The sequence below is a fragment of the Bos grunniens genome, chromosome 1 (assembly GCF_055505025.1).
Source record: "Bos grunniens cultivar Pamir isolate PY7600 chromosome 1, Bosgru_T2T1.0, whole genome shotgun sequence".
NCBI lineage: Eukaryota > Metazoa > Chordata > Mammalia > Artiodactyla > Bovidae > Bos > Bos grunniens.
In genome coordinates, this window is record NC_141165.1 from 31,228,219 (window position 1) to 31,251,072 (window position 22,854).

Here is a 22,854-nt window from a genome sequence, read left to right on the forward strand (position 1 = left end):
ATGGGGAAACAGTGGAAACAGTGGCAGACTTTATTTTTTGGGGCTCCAAAATCACTGCAGATGGTGACTGCAGCCATGATATTAAAAGACGCTTACTCCTTGGAAGGAAAGTTATGACCAACCTAGACAGCATATTAAAAAGCAGAGACATTACTTTGCCAACAAAGGTCCATCTAGTCAAGGCTATGGTTTTTCCAGTGGTCATGTATGGATGTGACAGTTGGACTGTGAAGAAAGCTGAGCGCTGAAGAACTGATGCTTTTGAACTGTGGTGTTGGAGAAGACTCTTGAGAGTCCCTTGGACTGCAAGGAGATCCAACCAGTCCATCCTAAGGGAGATCAGTCCTGGGTGTTCACTGGAAGGACTGATGCTAAAACTGAAACTCCAGTACTTTGGCCACCTCATGTGAAGAGTTGACTCATTGGAAAAGACTCTGATGCTGCGAGGGATTGGTAGCAGGAGATGAGATGGCTGGATGGCATCACTGACTTGATGGACGTGAGTCTGAGTGAACTCCGGGAGTTGGTGATGGACAGGGAGGCCTAACGTGCTGCGATTCATGGGGTAACAAAGAGTTGGACATGACTGAGCGACTGAACTGAACTGAACTGTGAAGTTAGCCTGCAGTATCATGAGTTAGAAATTATCTCTAGTGAAATATAATCAATAGAACTATAACCATATTCCTGGATAGAAATCTAAATATTATAAAGATATTCAAATTCTTACAAATTGACTTACAGGTGGGAAATAATTCTAGTTAAAATTACAATAAATCTCCTTATGCATATGTGGGCATGTGTGTATATTGGGGGATGGGATTATAAAAGTGATTTTAAAGTTCAACAGGAATAAGAAACAAAAAATAAATAAATAAATAAATAAAAAGGAATAAGAAACAGGCCCCAATCATCAAGAACATTTTCTAGGAATGTTGAGGGAGAAGCTGTTAGCAAACATAAAAATCTTATGATAAAGCTAAAGTAATTGAAATAGTTTAATATGCATACAAAAATCAAATGGATTACAATAGCCTAAAAACCTATCCTAAAATATAAGAACTTAATATATAACAAATTGCTTACTGAATCCAGTAGGGAGAGAAAGGATTATCCAAAATATGATGCCGGAACAAGTGAGTAAATATTTTGTAGGGAAAAAAAGTACTTTTCACCATAAATCATCCACCCAAAAAAATCCAGTGGAATATAAGTGAAGACTTAAAGGCTTAAATGTAATAAATAAAACTTTAAGAAAATGGAAGTGAATTATAATTTACTCTTACAATGATAAATTACAAATAAATTATTGATATAGTAGATTACATACAAATTTAAAACTTCTTATGCAAAAATAAACACCAGAAACAAAACTTAAAAGTAAATAAAAATAATAAACTATGAAACATATTTGCAACAGAACAATAAATGGTTAATATCCTTAACATAAAAGTAGTTTATACAAATCAATTACGAAAATTGTAATAGCAAAATGGGAGAGTAAACAATATGTGTGAACAATTCACAGAAAAATAAATAATGATAGATAATATACACATGAAAAAATATTCACCCACAGTAAAGAAATGCAATTTAAGATGAGAAACAATTGGGAATTCCCTGGTGGTCCAGTGGTTAGGGCCTGCTATGGCCTGAGTTCTATCCCTGGTTGGGAACTAAGATCCCACACGCAGCATGGTGTAACCAAAGAAAATAAAACAAAAGAAATGGATTGTACTACATCCAGTGTTAGAGGGAGTGTTCATCTGTATAAACTCTCTAAAACAGTTTGGTAATATATATCAATAATCTTCCAAAAGTCCTTTTAATTGACCTATAATTTCACTTATTATCTATCATTATTAGTTATCTTTTTTTATATGTAATAATGTGTATATGTCAATCCCAATCTCCCAATTTATCCCTCCTCCTCTTACCCCTGGCAAAACTATATTTGTTTTGTACATCTGTGACTATTTCTGTTTTGTAGATAAGTTCATTTGTACTCTTTTTTTTATTCTTCGTACAAGTGATATCATATGATGTGTCTTTTTCTGTCTGACTTACTTCACTCAGTATGACACACACATACACAGACACGTGTTCAAAATGGACTTCTTCCTCTTGATCTCTAGACTGTGTATTTATAGACTTTGTAAATTTTTTTTAAATCCTATTTTTGAAAGAAAGACAAGGAAGAAAGGCATCATAATATTAAAAGTAATTAAATGGGTAGTATAATTACAAGAGGTTTCTATATATTCACATTTTTCAGTATTTCTAGTGGTTGGACTATCTGTGTTTTATATTTTATTTGATATGCCTGTAATTATCATGGGAGTAAAATTCAGGAAATTTTGTTACCTAATTTCATATAAGTTTTTTAAATCAAAATTTCAGATGCAAAATGTAACAGGAAAACCAACTGAACCCTCATTCATTATACCTGGAGGTTTTTAATGTTAATTATATGATGTCACAGACTAATCATATGTAGAATGTTCCCTTTCAACAAATACTAGCTATTTATAGAATGAAACACAAGTCCTGAAATAAGTTCAAGATATTTAAAAAATAAAGAAGCAGTACTTTCATGACACAGTATCCAGGGACTTCTTTTATCAACTTTGGGCATTCATCACCGGATGTCACTTAGCTTCATTTGTGAAGTTGGTAAAACTGCACCACTTAAATAACCTTTCTTCAGTGTTTCTTTGGTATTTCTTTTCCCTTGGAACTCTGTCTCCCATTATATAGTTTTTTTCATTTTCAAATTATCTGATCTTCACTTTTGAAATGCTTGGTAATCGTTTCTTCCATTAATTCTGTGAGACTATATACTCTCCAGTTTTTTCATGCTTTGTGTTTTTCTTACCTTTCACAGGGTTTTAAACTTTTAGCCTGACAACTCTAGGCTCAGTTCCAAGGCTCAGTTCTTGGTCTAATGCTCTTAACGTTCTGTATTTATATTCTTAGGGAGCAGATCCTTTTTTAGAGTGTTAAGTACCACCATAGACATGGCTTACTTCTAGGAACCTAACTTCTTATTCTTTCTCTAGTTTGGTACCTCTCTTCATCTTAGAACTATTTTGCCCAACTTGGAATCAAATGTTGCCAAAAAGTAGAACTCATCTTTTCCCTTATGCTAGCATCCATTTCCATTTTCTCTTTCACTGCTCGTCACATCAGCATCTCGGCCCTCTAAACTATTAACCCCGAGCTCTTTTCTCACCATCATTCTCATCAGGAATTGTACTCAAACTAGCCATAAAATAGATAGCCCTTTGTTGAAATACATTTTACATGAGTAATTATTACAATTTGTTCAAAAATTCTCCTGTTGCAATGACTGGCAGTGGAAAACTTGCTTTTTTAAAAAATCTTTTGCCCATACTTTGTAGCATGTGGGATCTTATTAATATTTCCCTGGCCAGGGATCAAACCCATGCCTCCTGCATGGAGGTCCCACTGGACCACTAGGGGAGTGCCCCAAATATGCTGGTTTTTCTCTCTTCTATCCACACTATTACATAAACAGAGCTCTGATGCTGTGTTCCATACATAGGAATCCATTTTTTCAGTTATGTGCATATTTCTATTTAGAAGCCTAAATCTATAATCCTGGGAAAGAGAAAGAATTTTGTAACATTATCTCCATGCATTAAAAAAAAATGAATGCATATCAAAGATTTAACTCATTAAGGGAGCAAGGCAGATATTACAGCAGGTTCAGAGTATCTTCTTACATTTTTATTTGTAACACACTGACCTCTGGGAATTTGCATTCTGCTTTTTAAAGAACAGTACCCATTAATTTATACAAATTCTGTTATTGTGTAGTCCTTTTCTCACTTTTCCTGGAAACATTTTCTTCTTCTTAAAAAAAGGTATATCTTTGTTTCTCAGGTTTACTTGTTTTGTAATTAGGTCTTAACTAACTTGGGAAAGAAAATTAGGAGAAATCAGTCATACTGTTTTTCTTAACTAAATGTTTGAAAGTGGAAGTGTTAGTCAGTGATGTCCAATTCTTTGCGACCTCACGGACTACAGCATGCCAGCCTTCCCTGTCCTTCACTATCTTATGGAGTTTGCTCAAATTCATGTCTATTGAGTCAGTGATGCCATCCAAACATCTCATCCTTTGTTGCCCCTTTCTCCTCCTCCCCTCACTCTTTCACAGCATCAGGGTCTTTTCTATGAGTCAGCTCTTTGCATTATAGCTTCAGCATCAGTCCTTCCAATGAATATTCGGGATTGATTTCCTTTAGGATTGACTGGTTGGATCTCCTTGCAGTCCAAGGGACTTTCAAGAGTCTTCTCCAACACCATAGTTCAAAAGCATCAATTCTTTGGTGCTCAGCCTTCTTTATGGTCCAACTCTCACGTCTGTACGTGACTACTGGAAAAACCATAGCTTTGACTATATGGACCTTTGTAAAGTAATGTCTTTGCTTTTCAACACAATGTCTAAGTTTGTCATTGCTTTTCTTCCAAGGAGCAAGTGTCTTTTAATTTCATGGTTGCAGTCACCATCTGCAGTGATTTTGGAGCCCAAGAAAATAAAGTCTGTTACTGTTTCCATTGTTTCCCTATCTATTTGCCATGAAGTGATAGGACCAGATGCCACGATCTTATGTTTTTTGACTGTTGAGTTTTAAGTCAGCATTTTCACTCTCCTCTTTCACCTTCATCAAGAGGCTCTTTAGTTCTTGTTTATTTTTTGCCATTTAGGGTGATGTCATCTGCATACCTGAGGTTATTGATATTTCTCCCTGCAATCTTGATTCCAGCGTGAGCTTCATCCAGCCCAGCATTTCACATGATGTACTCTGCATACAAGTTAAATAAGCAGGGTGACAATATACAGCCTTGATGTACTCCTTTCCCAATTTTGAACCAGTTTGTTGTTCCATGTCTGGTTCTAACTGTTGCTTCTTGACCTGCATACAGATTTCTCAGGAGGCAGGTAAGGTGATCTGGTATTCCCCTCTCTTTAAGAATTTTCCACGGTTTTTTGTGATCCTAACAGTCAAAGGATTTAGCATAGTCAATGAAGCAGAATCAGATGTTTCTCTGGAATTCTTTTGCTTTTTCGATGATCCAACAGGTGTTGGCAATTTGATTTCTGGTTCCTCTGCCTTTTCTCAATCCAGCTTGTACTTCTGGAAGTTCTCAGTTCATGTATTGTTGAAGTCTCACTTGAAGGATTCTGAGCATTACCTTGCTAGCTTGTGAAATGAGCACAATTGTGTGGCAGTCTGAACATTCCTTGGCATTGCCCTCCCTTGGGATTGAGCATATATATGTGCATACGCGTATGGGGCATATATATATGTGTGTGTATATGTATATATATATGTATACACTCATTTGTGTGTGTATATGTATATGTATATACACACACAAATGAGTGTGTGTTCTGAGATAAGTATAATACTAGATGACTGGAAATAATGAACTTCTGTAGAGACTAGGATAGACAAAAACTTTTTAATTGTACTTTTATCACTGGAAAGAAGTAGTTAGATAGTTTACTTGGTATTCATGCATCAGATTCTTACTATAGGGGACAGGGCTTCCCTGGTGGCTCAGATGGTAAAGAATCTGCCTGCAATGCAGGAGACCTGGGTTCGATCCCTGGCTTGGGAAAATCCCCTGGAGAAGGAAATGGCTATCCTCTCCTGTATTCCTGCCTGGGAAATCCAATGGACAAAGGAGCCTGGCAGGGTACAGTCCATGGGGTCATAAGAGTAAGACATGCCTTAGTGATTAAACCACTACCATGCATCCGATTCCTACTGTAGACAGGACACTGTGCTGAGTCCCGAGCTAGGGGTGGGGAGAATATGATACAGGTTTGTGCATTTTATAGTTTTTTTCCTTTAAAAGGAGCTTATGTATGATTGGCAAAAGAAAGTTCATAAAATGCTAAGTAGAAGATGGTGCATAAGCATTATAAGATAATCATGATTGGAAGTTCAACAAAGAAGCAAAATTCAAAAAGAAGCAGATGATATAGTTAAGGTTAATCCTTTTTTGAAAATCATTGGCTAAAAGCTTAATTTTAAAGGATGGGTGAGATCTAGATATAAAATATTAGAGATGAAGTTAGATTCTTAAACAATTTCGCTGTTCACTAATTTTAAATGTAGACAAAAGAACACTGATTACCTCAACTGATGGAATACAGAAAACTGGGTTTTTAGTTTCAGATTTACCACTAATTCACTGTGTCATCTTGGACAGTCAAGACTTTTAAGAGTAAGAGAGGATCTTTAAACTTTTCAGTCAGTTGTTTCCTTACCTGGTTAACCCCTTGGTGATCTGATATTTTCAGCTATAAAATGGAATAGTTATTTCCTAATTTCACTGGTTACTAGGATATGAAATTGTTATAAATTTTCAGTGTCATCACAAGTATTTTTCAGATGACTGAACTAAGCTGGCCTATTCAAGAAATACATTAAAAAATTTGTCGTGATACCTAAACTTTTATTTACTATTTACAGATTGAAAACTGTAACTATGCAGTGGAACTTGGGAAGAATAAGGCCAAATTCTCCTTGGTTGGCATTGCTGGGCAGGACTTAAATGAAGGAAATTCAACACTCACTCTGGCGTTGGTGTGGCAGCTGATGAGAAGGTAAAGACTGACTTGTTTGTGGCATCACTATCAGTTTCCTTCAACAAGTCATTTGAAGGAAAATTTTAGCTACTTTTGTAGAATAGCAAACACAGAAGAAATATACAATGCAAAATATATTGTTAATGATTTGTTGTTGACAATAAATTTTTTATGTTTACTTTGTTTTGAAAGTGACTCAATCTCTAGAAACACAATTATTCTTATTTAATGCCTCTGAAAAACTGCTTAGTAAAGACTTGTTTTAATTTTTTAATATACTAGATAGTATTTTTTGTTTCTGATTACTGAACTCTGTGACTTTGGAATCTACTAAGTGCAAATACGAGAGTAAAATTAGAAATATTTATTAGAATTGAAATATTTCTTAAATATTCATCTAAATATTGATATAAATGATATAAGTAAATTTCACCACTTTCAGCCTTAAATATGTATCTTTTCTGTTACAGGTACACACTGAATGTGTTATCGGATCTTGGAGAGGGTGAAAAAGTAAATGATGCAATTATCATTGAATGGGTCAATCAGACTCTTAAAAGTGCAAACAAAAATACTTTCATTTCCAGCTTTAAGGTAATCAAAAGCTATTTTAAAATTGGGGAGGGGTAAGAAATTACGTTTAGGCAAGAATTTTTATTGGGGATTACACTGACTTAGGTTTTGTTAAAACACCCAGTTGATGAGCTTAGGCATACTGATTATTTGGGATGTGTAAACCAGAAATATTTAATTTGAATTCATATATTTTGACTGGTTATCCTATTGAATATAAATGCAGGTTAATTTTATGGGACTCTAGTCATATAATGTTCAAGAAGAAATTGAGCCAAAAATCCAATTGTCAAAGGAAAGAGAAAGATAAATAGCTATTGTTTATATAGGACTATAATGTTTTGTGCTCCTTAGCAGCAGTCTCAGAATTGTATTGACATCATTTCCAAGGCATAACAGAGCCAGCCAAACCGATTCAAGTGGGAATTGAGAAAACTGGTAGGAAAAAAAAAATCAAATCCTGTCATCTGGCTTCATAATGGCACTTACCACTCACTTCCGAGCATTTGTGGATCATTTGTAAAGCACTCAGAATGTAGCCTGCACATACATACTGACTAATTTTCATGCATTTCCACTGTGTTTTGCTTTTGCATGTAAGCTGATAGTAGCTACAAATAAGCATGTCTGCTTGTTCACATCCATTCAGTGAGCCTTGTGTTTGTGATTTTATTATATGTGAAAATTTAGCCTTCAATTTGTATTTTTTTTAGTGACTGAAGAGTGCAAACAGATGAAACCCTAAACTTGCCCCAAAGTTATCTACTCATTTTTACTTTCTTCTTTGTCTTTGCTATATGTGTTTGACAATATGGTAGAGCAGAAGAAATGTCAGAAATTGATAAATTCAATCTTCTTTTCTTTACCAAAAACTGAGCTGGATGTTGGCAGAGATGTCACAAAGTCCTAGTTCAACAGTGTTTCTTTCTTTTCCATCTTGCAAGGAACTAATTACATTTGAGTTTTTATTGTTGCTGATATAAAAAGAAAAGAATTTTTAGGCCATGATTTGTCTTTATATAAAACACAACTTAAAATGTAAGGCAGGAAGGGGGATATATAAAACTCTCTAATTGACAGATACTCTTTAAAATTGTTATACTGAAATTAAATTCATTTGTACATTAGTTTGTGAAAAATAATAAGCATATAGATCATTAAATATATTAGATAATATCTAGAAGCAAATTAATAAAACATTTTTGAGGTCTTAGCTATTAAGTAACATTTTTAGGTAAAGAAAGGATGTAAGAAATTATTTCAGCTCTCAGAGTATTTGCCATTTATTTGAGAGATAAGATTGGTATAACTGAGGAAGTAATACTACTACATGGTAAACGTTAAAATCCAAAGATATAATACAACTAATATTATGGGAAAATTTAATGAATTTCCAAATGAATGGTCAGTTGAAGGGTAGATGGAGAAAGCTGGATTTTATTTGAGCATCAGAGATAGAGGCAGGATTTGAATGCATGGAGAACAAGGCTTCCCAGGTGGTGCGGTGGTGAAGAATCTGCCTGCAAAGAGTTGGATGTGACCCAGCACACAGGCACCAAAGAACAAAAGGGTAATAATAAGCTAGAAGAGGGTCCACCTTGAATAAAGGTAAGTCTCAGAAGTTTAGAAGTAGTTTGGATAGACAGAATGGTTCCTAAGGGATGTGGTGCAAGATATAGGCTGGGCCAAGACTGTGGAGGTGTTGCAGGAAGGGGTCTAGATAGAGCCCGAGAATGGGCTCTTGTCTAACACTTGTAAATGAATTGTCTGAGGAGACACATGTGCTGACAAAGCAAGAGATCTTATTGGGAAGGAGCGCCTGGGCGGAGAGTGTCAGGGTAAGGGAAACCAGGAGGACTGCTCTGCCACGTGGCTCTTAGTCTCAGGTTTTATGGTAATTGGGTTAGTTTCTGGATTGTCTTTGGCCAATCATTCTGACTTAGGGTCTTTCCTGGTGGTGCACCCAGCATTCAGCCAAGATGGATTCCAGAGAGGAGGATTCTGGGAGGTTGGTAGGACACGTGCCATCTCCTTTTGACCTTTCCCAAATGCTTTTGGTTGGTGGTGGCTTGTTAGTTCCATGTTCATTACCAGGACCTCCTGACATAAAATAACTCATGCAAACGGTTATTGTGGTGCCTGGCCAGGGTGGGCAGTTTCAGTCAATGTTTCCCCTAATAGAGAAATCTGGCTTTAAAGAGGATATTGATAAGGCAAGTAATGTAAGCAAAGTATTTTAGAAATACTGTTGTGAAGGTAGGGAGTATGATAGGAGGAAGAGTCGTGTTAAGTGCAAGGAAGCTATTGAGGCAGAACTCAAGGTAATACAGATCCTGGGTAGGGGTGGGAAATGGGCACTGGGATCTGTAAGAATGGATGTGTGTCTGTGTGTGTGTTAATCAGTTGTGTCCAACTTTTTGTGACACCATGGACTGTAGCCCACCAGGCTCCTCTGTCCATGGAATTCTCCAGACAAGAATACTGGAGTGAGTAGCCATTCCCTTCTCCAGGGGATCTTCCCGAACTAGGGATCTAATCACCATCTCCTGCACTGCAGGCAGATTCTTTTCTATCTAAGCCACCAGGGAAGCCCAAGAATGGATAGTTACTTGCAAAAAAATAGGTAGGATTTGGCTTCTTAGGGATGCACAGGAAGGAGAGGAGTTATTTAAATGGACAAGTTATTTAACTTATCTAATACTCTTTTGCTTATAAAGTTGAGAGAATTGAAAGAAACAATGTGTTAGTATAGTGATACATAGGAATCAGTCAATGGTAATTATGATTATTGTTATTGGCTGACATACCACCTCCTTATCTTCTTGGTGAGAAAAAAAAAACTGGGTATTTGGGGCCTGGGTAGTAAAAAGTGGGGATGTCTGAGATACAGCTGCTTTCTAAACAGGCAGTGAATTTAACAATCATTTTTCAACTTATTGAATTTGAGGTAATTTTCAGGAAATTAGTTGGATTAAAAGAAATATTAAAACTAGAATTACAACTTGGTGATCAGTTGAACAGAAGAGATAGTTGAAAAATGGGGGCTTCCCTGATGGATCAGAGGGTAAAGAATCCACCTGCAATGAAGCAGGCACAGGAGACCCGGATTCAATTCCTGGGTTGGGAAGATTCCCAGGAGAAAATGGCAACCCACTCTAGTATTTGTGCCTGAAAAATCCTATGGATAGAGGAGCCCCAGGCTACAGTCTAAAGGGTCACAAAGAGTCGGACATGACTGAGTGACTAACACATACACAGACACACACACACACACACACAAACCATTTAAGGGGGATGGCTTAAGAGAACAGCAGACTTGAGACTATGGGTTTACTAGAACTGAGGTGGAAAAAACATATTGCAAAAGTGCTTGGCATTTACATATGTTTGATAATAAAACCTTTAGACAGAATATAAATAATTAAGATATACAGCAGTGAATGCTAAAAAATATCTGGGCTAGGGAGGTTTCTTCCAGTTTGGTATGTTATATTTGAAAGCTATAGTAATTGGTACTAGTAAGAACCTATTAATCAAGGCAGTGCTGTACCCAGAAATTTTAGAAAAGACAAATTTACCCCTTTTAGTAGCAATGTTACTTTTCCTCACCAAGAAGATAAGGAGGTGGTATGTCAGTCAATAATGATAATCATAATTACCATTGACTGATTCCTATGTGTCACTATACGAACACATTGTTTCTTTTAATTCTCTTTTAATTCTATTAATTTGCTTTTAATTCTATAAGCAAAAAGTTTTAGAAAAGTTAAATAACTTGTCCACTGTCATTGAATGTTAAGCAGAATAGCTGGATTTCACATCCAGATCTAACTGCAGGTTGAAAGCTAAGCTATGGTGTTGTTAGCCCTGGGTTTGACATAGGCTTAGCTACTTATTAGCTGTGTGACATACTGCTCATTAATTCTGTAAATATTCAAAGCTTCTTCAGTTCAGTCGCTCAGTCGTGTCTGACTCTTTGCAACCCCATGAATTGCAGTACGCCAGGCCTCCCTGTCCATCACCAATTCCTGGAGTTCACCCAAACTCTTGTCCATCGTGTCGGTGATGCCATCCACCCATCTCATCCTCTGTTGTCCCCTTCTCCTCCTGCCCCCAATCCCTCCCAGCATCAGAGTCTTTTCCAATGAGTCAACTCTTTGCATGAGGTGGCTAAAGTATTGGAGTTTCAGCTTTAGCATTATTCCTTCCAAAGAACACCCAGGACTGATCTCCTTCAGAATGGACTGGTTGGATCTCCTTGCAGTCCAAGGGACTCTCAAGAGTCTTCTCCAACACCACAGTTCAAAAGCATCAATTCTTGTGTATCAAATTAAGAAATGTATATCAAATTAACAAATTAATAATTTTCACTATCTTGAAAATCAAGCCAAACTCTAGACAAGTTGTCTATAAGATTCTGGCATTCTTTTTGCTTAAGTAATTTCTATGTGATTAACTTAAAGAAAGTGAAAGAAAAATGATGAAAATGTATTTATATACTAAACTAAGGGAGATATGCAGATAACACCACCCTTATGGCAGAAAGTGAAGAGGAACTCAAAAGCCTCTTGATGAAAGTGAAAGAGGAGAGTTAAAAAAGTTGGCTTAAAGCTCAACATTCAGAAAACTAAGATCATGGCATCTGGTCCCATCACTTCATGGGAAATAGATGGGGAAACAGTGGAAACGGTGGCAGACTTTATTTTTTTGGGGCTCCAAAATCACTGCAGATGGTGATTGCAGCCATGAAATTAAAAGACACTCCTTGGAAGCAAAGTTATGACCAACCTAGACAGCATATTAAAAAGCAGAGACATTACCTTGCCAACAAAGGTCCGTCTAGTCAAGGCTATGGTTTTTCCAGTAGTCATGTATGGATGTGACAGTTGGACTGTGAAGAAGGTTGAGCGCCGAAGAATTGATGCTTTTGAACTGTGGTGGTGGAGAAGACTCTTGAGAGTCCCTTGGACTGCAAGGAGATCCAACCAGTCTATTCTAAAGGAGATCAGTCCTGGGTGTTCTTTGGAAGGAATGATGCTAAAACTCAAACTCCAGTACTTTGGCCACCTCATGTGAAGAGTTGACTCATTGGAAAAGACTCTGATGCTGGGAGGGATTGGAGGCAGGAGAAGGGGACTACAGAGGATGAGATGGGTGGATGGCATCACTGACTCGATGGACAAGAGTTTGGGTGAACTCCAGGAGTTGGTGATGGACAGGGAGGCCTGGCGTGCTGCGATTCATGGGATCGCAAAGAGTCGGACACGACTGAGTGACTAAACTGACTGGACTGAACTGAAGGGTTTTACCATAACCCCTGCTCCTTTTGCAGTAAAATGTCTTTCGCTGATCATATGCAAATCAGAGGAGTTGGAGGATAGGTCTGTTGGTTTTTTCTGGAAACAGGAAGATAAGGGATCCAATATAATCTTTAGAAACTTAAATTTTTCATTCAACTTAGTAAGTTTTTCACAAGATGAATCATAAGGAAATAGGTGAGAAAATCCTTGTTTCGTAAATCTAAGTTAAGAAATATCTAAAATACCACAAAAAGGTATAAAGTTTCAGCTATAAGATGAATTGAGGGGAGGAGGGGAAGGGGGAGACAGAGGATGAGATGGTTGGATGGCATCTCAATGGACATTATTTTGAGCAGCCTCCAGGATAGGCCTGGCATGCTGCAGTCCACGGGGGTCTCAAAAAGTTGGACACAACTGAGCAACTGAATAACAATAAAAAGACGAATACGGTCCAAAGACCTAATGTATAACATGGTAACTATAGTTAACACTATTTTAATATAACTGAGATTGGCTGAGAGAGTAGAACTTATTTGTTTTCACACACACAATATATATACAGAAGTGAGTGACAAATGTATTAACTAGATGGGAGGAATCTTTTCACAATGTGTAGGTATACCAAATAATCAAGATGTACATTTTAAGTACCTTAGAATTTTGTCAATTTTAACTCAATAAAGCTGAAAAAAGAACAATTTTCCCCAAACTTAAAAAACTCTCCTAAGTATGTAAATAATCAAAATATAACAAAATTAAGCCACATGTCTGTTTTTGAACCACCATAGAAATATTATATGAAAGTAAGCACATAGAAAATTTTAGTTTATTATAGAATGACATGCATGTTAAGCTTTTAGAAAGTGTAATATGTAATTAGATTCTTGTAGGAAGCTTATTAAAAATGTAGATTCCTTGCCCCATCCACAAATAACCTCTCGTTACTCTAAGTGCAGGGATTAATTTGTACTTTTAATAAGCATCTTAGGCGACTTTCATGTAGGTGGTCTGCAGACTGTACATTAAGAAAACATGTGTGAGATTTTTTTCGGAAATAGAAAAGATGCCCCTAAAACAGAAGCTGGATTACTAGCATCATAAAGGACCCTAAAGTGTGTGTTAGTCACTCAGTCGTGTCCGACTCTTTGTGACCCATGGCCTATAGCCCACCAGACTCTTCTATCTTCTTCACTCCAAAAAACCCATTTCATAAAATGAACATTCTAGAAAATGAAGAATATACTTTTTTAAAAATAAATGTAGCAGTTCATAGATCCCAGCCCTCAAAAAGAACTCTGCATTCTTCACATAGCTTCAAATTGTTTTATCAGTTATTAAGAACCACATTTGGCCAGGAACTCTACTAGATGTTTTCATTTAATATTCCCAAGAATCCTGTGATATTTCCATTGTAGTGATTAGGCAAACAGTGCTTTTGGCTTCAAGTAAGAAGGCAATGGCACTCCACTCCAGTACTCTTGCCTGGAGAATCCCAGGGACGGGGGAGCCTGGTGGGCTGCCGTCTATGGGGTCGCACAGAGTCGGACACGACTGAAGTGACTTAGCAGCAGTAGCAGCAGCAAGAGATACTCAACTTAAGATGAGTTAAACCAAAAGGAAAGGTACAGAAAAATAGCAGAGATCCTGAAGTAGGGCAGACGTCAGGATTGGCTGCGCCAGTAATTGAAGGATGTCTTTCAGGTCTTTATCATCTCTGCTTTGCCATCCAAAGGGCCAGCTTCCTTCTAAAGCTGGTTTTCCTCTTATCTTCGGATAGCTGCTTGTTGTGACAAACATTTCATCCTCTCATTTACATTCAGGAAGGGGTGTTGCTAGCTTTCCATAGCTCTTCTTGAATATAAAAATTAAGCCCAGATAAATCACTATAGCAATCAGATGGGATTCCTCTCATTAACTCTTTGACTATTTTTTCCAATCTTTTTCATTCTTGTCTGCCTAATGAGTCTTTTAGACATTTTCTTCCTAAATTTCTGCCCCCACCAAAAATTTAATGCCATAGATATTAGTGTATCTGTTATTTACAGTATGCTCTATACATAAAAAGAGTAAGTTTACCACCTCACCCACAGAATAAATGGTCTACACTAATTCAGGGTCACCCTTGGAGCTGTGGTGGGGTTAGTTTTCGTTGAAGCACACATCCATGTGTGGGAGGTATGCATTCAGAGTAAAAATGTGGCTTCTGTCAGGATGGGGAAAGTAGTGAGGAATGAGTGGGCTCTGGTGCAAGCAACAGGTGCCACTATTTATGCTGAGAGACAGAACAAATAATTTGTTCAAGTACTGATAAATGGTAAAATCAATTCAGACCATGATTTCTGACTTCAATAGCAAAGTTCTATCCATTAGAATTTCGTTGTTCATTTTTAGTTGCTTTGACAGTAACATCAAAACTGAAGAATCCTGGGCATTAGAGTTGGACAGCTATATGTTCAAATACTGGTTCTGTACGGACTGGTTGTGGAATAGGTCTTTTGAGCTCTCTGACCTTCATGTTCTTCATCTTAAAAGAGAGATTCTAATTTCTTTATTACCAGACTGTTAGGATTAAACAAAAACATGTAAAGCAACAAGAATAATGCCTTTGTAAATATTAGTTCCTTTTCATTATTTTTTTTTTTTCTGAAAAATATTAAGTGAAGTCTTAGGAATCCAAGGTCTAAGATAAAGAATACTGCTAGAATTTGCAAAACTGTTCATTTAAATTTCATCTATTCCCTTTTGAAAGTTGTTTGTTTTTAATAGAATGGATACTGTAGTTAGCATACTTCAGGAACTGTCATATCCCCACACTTTATTACAGGTATGGTGACCATTCTCTATGCTGTAAGCTCAGTAAGGATAAAAGGAAAAGCATATTTTAAATGGTTTGTGATATGTGTTGGTTGCAGAATAGCTGAATGTTAAGTATAATGAAAATTTTTGAATTGCTTTTACTTATATGGTTATGACCTTCCAGTCTAACATGCACCGAAGATGTTTATGAATGTTCATCTTTATTTTCTAGGACAAATCAATTAGCACTAGCTTACCTGTCTTAGATTTAATAGATGCCATTGCACCAAATGCAGTTCGTCAAGAAATGATTAAGAGAGAAGACCTTTCTGATGAGGACAAGCTGAACAATGCTAAGTAAGCCTTATGGTTTATATTAGAACATAGTGGCTCTTTCATTCTTAATCCTTGTATGTGAAGTATTATGTCCTAAAAATTGACATTTTAAAATACAACTTATATGGGGAATATGATTTAAAGACTCAGAAACTTAACTTTATCGTAAAGTTAATCGTGTCAAAATATTTCATTCTTTTGTTAACATATATTAAGTGACAACAAATACCAAGATATTTGTCTTGTCTTTTCAAGATACGCCATTTCTGTTGCTCGAAAGATCGGTGCCCGGATATATGCCTTACCTGATGACCTTGTGGAAGTGAAACCAAAGATGGTTATGACAGTGTTTGCATGCTTAATGGGAAAAGGACTGAACAAAATAAAATAATGAAGCATTTAATATGATTTTCTGCCACATTAAACACATTGAATGTCTCACAGTTTACAGAATTCTGAAATGCAGTAGGTATAAAACCAGAGATTATTTGTATGCTCAAAATAGTTGTAGAAATCATTAATGATTTTAATAGCCTGTTCATACTAGTTAGGATTTGTTGGTCTTTTTGGATAACACAATTTACCAGTTGATACTGATAATAGAATATGTTTATTTTCAAGATGATACTTTATGATTATTTTCATTTCCTTGAAGTCTCCTTAAAACAAGACTAATTCATTCTTTTTCATGGTTCGAAAATGATCAATACAAAAATTTTTCTGCAAGCCCTGATGTGAAGTATGTTTTGATTTTGTGTGTGTGTTGATTTTGATCATAAATGTTTTCAGAGTCAAAATCCAGCTTAATCCTTTTATTTTTTTCCTCCAGCTAGGTAAAGTGGTCCAAAACTTTAGCTTTTCTGTAAATTTCTATAGTGTCTAAAATTTTTAAGTGACAAGTATTGTTAACACTAAACTTTTTTTATATAAGGACTAACTCATGAATAAACTTCAAAGTTCATTCTCTTATATAAGTATTAATAGCAGGAGATTTTTACTTAACACTTAATTTTAACTACATGATACTTTATATATACTGCATGACATGCAGATATATATATATATAGGTAAGGTGTTATTAGAGAAATATGTGTGTGTACGTATATATATTTTGCACCTGAATTACCCAGGTTTTCTTAACTAGTATGTATACAGACAGCCCTCCATATCTGATGCCTGCATATCAGATGGTCCCACATCTGTAGATTCCCACAACTGCAGATCAAAGATATTTGAAAAAAAAAAAAAAGAATTCCAGGAAGTTAGGAAAAGCAAAACTTAAATTTGCCAAGTGCCAGCAATAATTTCCATTGCATTTACATTGTATTTTCAACTATTTACACAGTATTTACATTGTATATTAGGTATAAGTAATCTAGAGATGATTTAAAGTACATGGGAGAATATGTGTAGGTTATATACAAATACTGTTTCATATTAAGGATGTGAGCATCTGTGGATTTTGGTATCCTTGTGGTGGGTGCGTGGGGGGTTGGTTCCTGGAACCAACCCTCTGGATACTGAAGGAAGACTGTATTGGTCGGTTAGCCAACCGTGAAATAATTATTGTGCCCCCACTAGCTGTGTAACACTTTTCAGTTTGTAGCTATCTGGTACATGAAGATTTCTTTTAGAAATATTCATTTTGGGTATGCATATAGTTACTTTTCAACTGACTTCTTTCAAATGTTTATAGCCACTGTGGCTACAGCTCTCAAGACATGTTGATGCTGTGTTGTTAGCTTCATGTTACACATGCTAATTTTTGATACTCTAGCCCTAAATAATTTAGAATATGCCTGTTAAATATCTTTAGAAGAAAGTAACACAAGCTAATATTCAGCATATTTTCACATTTTCCCAGTTTCCTTCAAATTGGCAATGTTTGATTAATATTTATGTCACTTGGGAGTAGCGATGCTTCAGATGTATTTTTGTCTGAATTTTTGGCAATAGACCGATTCTGCTCCTAACAGGTGAATCCAGAAGTCTAGTTCCTTCATCTTCCACTGTTTGTGCCAGTGAGCAGTACTGCTGTACTACAAAAAATGCTGTCATTCTATCTCACTGTGAACGAGTAGTCTAAATCCCCCATCTACCATGGATTAGAACATTCATGTTGGTAAGAGTGAGACAACTCCTATGTTTAGAATAGAAATTTTTTTGAAAGAAACATCAACAGGTGAGACTTTGAAATATATTCTTCTATAAAAGAAATAAAAAAGATTTCCTTTCTTAATTTTATAGTTTGATGATGATTATCTTATATGAAGATGTGTTCTTGCTCTTTTGTGAGATTATTTAAATTATGTTTCCCCTTTTGATTTTTTTTTCACCATATTCGCTAAGTTCTCTAACTTACATGAAATTTGGCACTTTAGACTGTTCTTTTTCTCACAAAAAATTTAATAAAATTCTGTGTATGTACAAATGTGTCCGTATTTATTTCATTTAAAGAAAAATACATAACTTTGAAAATTAATCTCACAGACTCATTTTCCAGAAAAGACTTTGTCATAAATGGATGTTGAATTTTGCCAAAAGCTTTTTCTGCATCTACTGAGATGATCATGTGGTTTTTATCTTTCAGTTTGTTGATACGGTGCATCACATTGATTGATTTGCATGTACTGAAGAATCCTTGCATCCCTGGGATATATCCCACATGATCTTGGGGTATGATCCCTTTAAATTAAAAAAAAAAAAAAGGAACAATCCCTATGCTTGAGTAAAACAAACAAAAGTTATTATTTTGGGAGAAGCAAAGGTGGTTCTATGATCCTTTAGTAGGAAGAATTTTTGGAAAGATCAACACATGATTAGTTTAAATTTAGTTTGTGATGAAATAACTTGAGTTAATTAACTCATTAAAATAAATTCATCTACTATGACCCAGGTATAATGCTAGACACTAGAGATTCAACTGAGAAAAATATAGACAAAGTTTCCTGGCCTCATGAATCTTATTTCCTATTGGAGAAAGATGGTAAACAATAAGAGTTGCAAATGGTGATAAATGCAATAAGAGAAATAAAACAGGGTAATGTGATACAGAATTAGGAACTGGGGTAAAGATTTTAGTTTGGTAGGTCAGGAAAGGTCCCTCTAGCATTGTGATATTCAGGCTGAGATATGAATGAGGAGAAGTCTGATAATTGTTCAATAGAAGGAACAAGTGCAAAGGCTCTGAGGCAGGAAGAGTCTTGCAGGCATTTTAGGCAAAGAAATATGCAAATGTGGCCTAAGAATAGAGAGGGAGAAGAAGAGAATTTGGAGATGAAGATAGGGCCTGTTACTTATAGAACTAAATCTGAATTTTCTCTCCAACTGGAGTTGTAATGGCTCTTCTCTTTGGTACCTGAGGTTCCCTGAGTTGCTTTAAGCAATGTGCTGCTTCTGAATCTTGCATGCCATTGTTCATTATAATTCTATCACTGATTTCATATCAAAGATGAAAAATATAGAGGATCCTAAAGTACCCCAATTTATGCTGGATAAAAATGAACACAAGAAACAAGGGAATCTTTTGCATCTGGGATGATTCAAAAAGACGTCTGAAGATACAGGTGCAACACTAGCTTACTTTGAAGGAGGAAAAACCCTCTAATTCTTTAGAATGTTTCCTAAGACTAGCTCCTAAAGTACATTGGAATTCTCCTGAATCTAAAAAATCAGTCCAGCCCCTGAGGGAATCCTATGGATAAAGAATCACCTAAACCCAGAAGCTTGAAAAAACTACTGATTATAGTTCTGAGCCACCTTAATTTTTACCCTGAAACACTCTGGAACTTTTGGAAGGGTCAGGGTTAGAGTTGTTCTGGTACTGACAAAAATTTTTTTACTGAACTACAAAGAGTGTGTAAGCACACACACATGTAAACAAATATGTACCACTGTGTTCAATGGCCAGATTTATTATGAGCAATTTTGACAGTCCACCAGATACACAAACTTAGAACTGTATTAAATATTAGAGAAGGGCAGATTTATGATCTACTAGGGATAAGAGAGGAAAAGCTAACATGATTCAATAGATAACCATTTTGAAGTAAACAGATGAAAATGTTTGGAAAGATGGGCAGTCTAGTCTACTAAAGATCTCAGAGATGATGGAAAGAGGACTTTGCATAATGAGGACGATATATTTAGGAAATCTGGGAGTTAGTGTTGGCAGGACAGGGATGGAGCAAGTCAACTTGAAAAGAACAGGAAGTATTTCTCTCGAATATGTGATACTCAAGTAAATTTATATATTGCCTTAAAAACCCAAGCACTCGGGGCACAATTGAGATTTTTGCATAGTTGGCTGTGGAAAGCAATGAAAACGATTCGGGATACAATTTTCAGCCCCCCTCCCCCAGTTCTTAAAGGTGCAAAAATATGCTTTAAATCAAGCATAATTTTTTAAAAAATATTCAAGGAAGTAGCACTTACTGCATTCAGTTAGCTTTTGCTTAAATAACACTCATCTTCTAAAATCTGAGTTATAATAATATATGTGAATATGAACAAGAAACTACTGGAAGGACTGTGACATAGATCCTAATGATGTGCTTATCCAATGGTTACAGGCAAATAAATGTATGACACCAGAAATGTCATGCAAATTTTATATCACAAACTAGTTTTTTAAAAAGTACAGTTTTAGAAACGAGGGTAGCTAGCCCAGTATAACTGGACACAAACGGGTGTAGTGGTGTGGCAAGGGTCCTGTCCTTTATGCTTTAGCCAGAGGACAAAGGAATATGCAATAATTCGACAATTCCACTAGGGGTTTCGACTCAGCGTTAAGTCGTCAGAGGCTCAACGAACCACCCCGCCACATGTTTACATGTATGCACCCAGAGACCGCGAGGGAAATTACCTCAGACTTGCAATTCGGATGTCGAGAGGGTGCACCCGACCGTTCTCCTTTTCCTAGGCTGCAAGGATGCCTTCCAGGAGGCAGCGCAAGGGGTAGAGGGCGGGGTGTTCGCAGACCCCGCCTCCGTCGCAGGCCCCACCCACCGCCGATCCCACTCCGTCGTCGTAGCTAGCGCTGAGCAGAAGATGACGTGAGGAGAGCCGCGAACATCTCCTCCGGGCACTGCTCGGCTGATGATTCCCAGGGCCTTGGAGCCCGGCGCGTGTAGAATCTCCTCTTGGAGCTCCTCTCCCACCGATTTTCGTCGTCCTCTCTGGCCGGGCCGCCCCCCGCGCGGCCCTTGCGGCTCCTGGCACGGCCCCTCGCTCGGCTGCCGCCCTGGCGCGCGCCACCCTGTCGTCCCCGGACGGGCGCGGACCCGCTCGGCCTGGGCGCCGGCGGCTGGGGAGGGGGCGCTGGCCCCGGGGCCGCGCATGCGCTGCCACCAGTCTGGGGCTGTCTGTGGAAGGCGAGTGCTGGCTCCGTGGGGAGGCGACGCCCTTCGGGGCCAACGGGCCTCGAGCAGAGGCGGCCGTGGGAACGACTCATCCCTTTTCCAGCCGGGGGGCGGGGCTGGGATCCGGGTCGGGGCTGGCGGGGGCCCCGCCCCCGTCCCCTGGCCTGCCCCCTTCATGGGCCGCGATGATGGCGGCCCTGTACCCGAGCACGGACCTCTCGGGCGCCTCCTCCTCCTCCCTGCCTTCTTCCCCATCCTCCTCTTCGTCGCCAAACGAGGTGATGGCGCTGAAGGATGTGCGGGAAGTGAAGGAGGAGAACACCCTGAATGAGAAGCTTTTCTTGCTGGCGTGCGACAAGGGTGAGAGCGAGGCCCCTTTCTCCGCTTTTGGATGCTCCTGCCTTCCACACCCCTCACCCTCTTCCCGGCCTCAACTTGGGGCATTCCCTCTTGCTCTCGCGCCGAGCGTCTGTTCCCGCCGCGCCCGCTGCATCACTGGGGCCGCCGGGCACCGCCTCTGCCTCGGGTGTGCGGAGCTGAAGGGCGGGAGCAGCCGCGGGTGCCGCCCTCGGAGCCCCGCGCCTGGGGGCGGCGGCTCTGCCCTTGGTCTCCTTTCGTGGGGTCCGGAGTTGAGGTAGCGTCGTGGGAGCCGGGACGCTGCTAGGGTTTCAGCCTCAGCTCCGCTACTGCCCACCTGGGTCTCCTGATCTCCCCTTTGGGGTTTCAGTTCTTTACGGAAGCCCAGAGGTTTTGTCTAGTTTGGGACTTTTCAGTCCTAAAATCCCATGTCCTTGCTTGGGGGGTTTCTCTTGCTTATGGGCTTTCAGTTGTTTTTTGTTTTCTTTCTTTCTTTCTTTTTTTAACGTTACTTGTATTATTTAACTCCAGCCACCTAGTGTTCTGTGATTGTTGGATGGGATTAGGTATTTTAGTATCCTAGGTGGACATAAAGACAGGGCTTTCCCGAAAATTCTAAGTTCCAAAGTTTCTCCAAATTTACGGAACAGCTTTGTTCATGCTTTTTATAGGAGAGAAAGGTTTATTGTTCTTCCTTCTTCGGGAAATACAGGTAGTACAAAATAATTTGGGGTCGTAAAAGAGTCGGACAGGACTTCACGACCAAACAGCAACGAACAAAATAATTACAGGGCAAAGATTTGGAATATATTTAATGTGTTTCTTCTTTTTCTTTAATCTGGAAATCGATCAGTTTTATGGCCATAATAACGTCTCTTCACTTAAGCGTTCATCTCTCTATTGATGAATATAATAAAAAGAATGGGAAATTCATTGCCCAAAGACTGCTTTTATTTCCTACATGTAAAAAAGCGTTCTAACTTTTCTTTGTAAATTTATTCAGCTTGGCTTCCAATGGCCATGCTTACTTAGGAAAAATGTTTAGGATCATGCAAACTTCCAAAACATAAACCCAAAGGGCAACTTACCTTGTGATAAGATTACAGAGGATTTTTTGGTCTCTGTGTTTTTTAAATAAATGACAGCCTCCTTAACTCCTGTCACTGTTTTTGAGATAGGATTTTATTTACGCAACTTTTTGAAAACACATTTAAGTATAAGCAAAGTCTACCTGTGTCCATCGTGAGTAACTTTTATGCTTTTATGTAATAGTATTAAATTATATGATGAAAGCATATGTGGAAGTCCACCATGGACACAGTTTGGAGTAGTCTTGAAAATGTAAAGAAACATACAACCTCATAAATGTCACTGTCTCTGGATTATGTAAAATTTTTAGTATTTTGGAGTAGATAGTCTGAATTCTCTTCCTTTAAAATTTCTCTCAGATGGGGAAAAAAAAAACTCGGGGTGGAGGGTGGGGAACAGATTGTGTTTATACTAGAAT

General features: G+C 37.9%; 2 protein-coding genes across 25 annotated transcripts in view; both read left to right on the plus strand.

Annotated features, from left to right (window-relative positions):
• PLS1 (plastin 1) overlaps nucleotides 1-16,356 on the plus strand; it is a 127,780-nt gene extending 111,424 nt beyond the window's left edge. For all 4 annotated transcript variants that reach the window (XM_086383675.1, XM_086383768.1, XM_086383509.1 and 1 more), the window contains 4 exons: nucleotides 6,510-6,643; nucleotides 7,096-7,219; nucleotides 15,527-15,651; nucleotides 15,886-16,356. In XM_086383675.1, the coding sequence (XP_086239801.1) occupies nucleotides 6,510-6,643; nucleotides 7,096-7,219; nucleotides 15,527-15,651; nucleotides 15,886-16,021 (519 nt within the window). In that variant the 3' untranslated portion in view covers nucleotides 16,022-16,356. The remainder of the gene's footprint in view (nucleotides 1-6,509; nucleotides 6,644-7,095; nucleotides 7,220-15,526; nucleotides 15,652-15,885) is intronic.
• Nucleotides 16,357-20,658: 4,302 nt separating this feature from the next.
• The window catches only part of TRPC1 (transient receptor potential cation channel subfamily C member 1), a 61,951-nt gene continuing 59,755 nt past the window's right edge, over nucleotides 20,659-22,854 (plus strand). For 4 of the 21 annotated variants that reach the window (XR_015157089.1, XR_015157097.1, XR_015157105.1 and 1 more), the window contains exon 1: nucleotides 20,909-21,350. Coding sequence is in view for 15 of the 21 variants with exons in the window: in XM_086382469.1 (XP_086238595.1) it covers nucleotides 21,176-21,350 (175 nt within the window). In the remaining 6 variants the exon portion in view is untranslated. Of the gene's footprint in view, nucleotides 21,351-22,854 lie in introns of all 21 variants that reach the window. The other 17 variants (XR_015157297.1, XM_086382074.1, XM_086382157.1 and 14 more) reach the window with 10 other exon arrangements.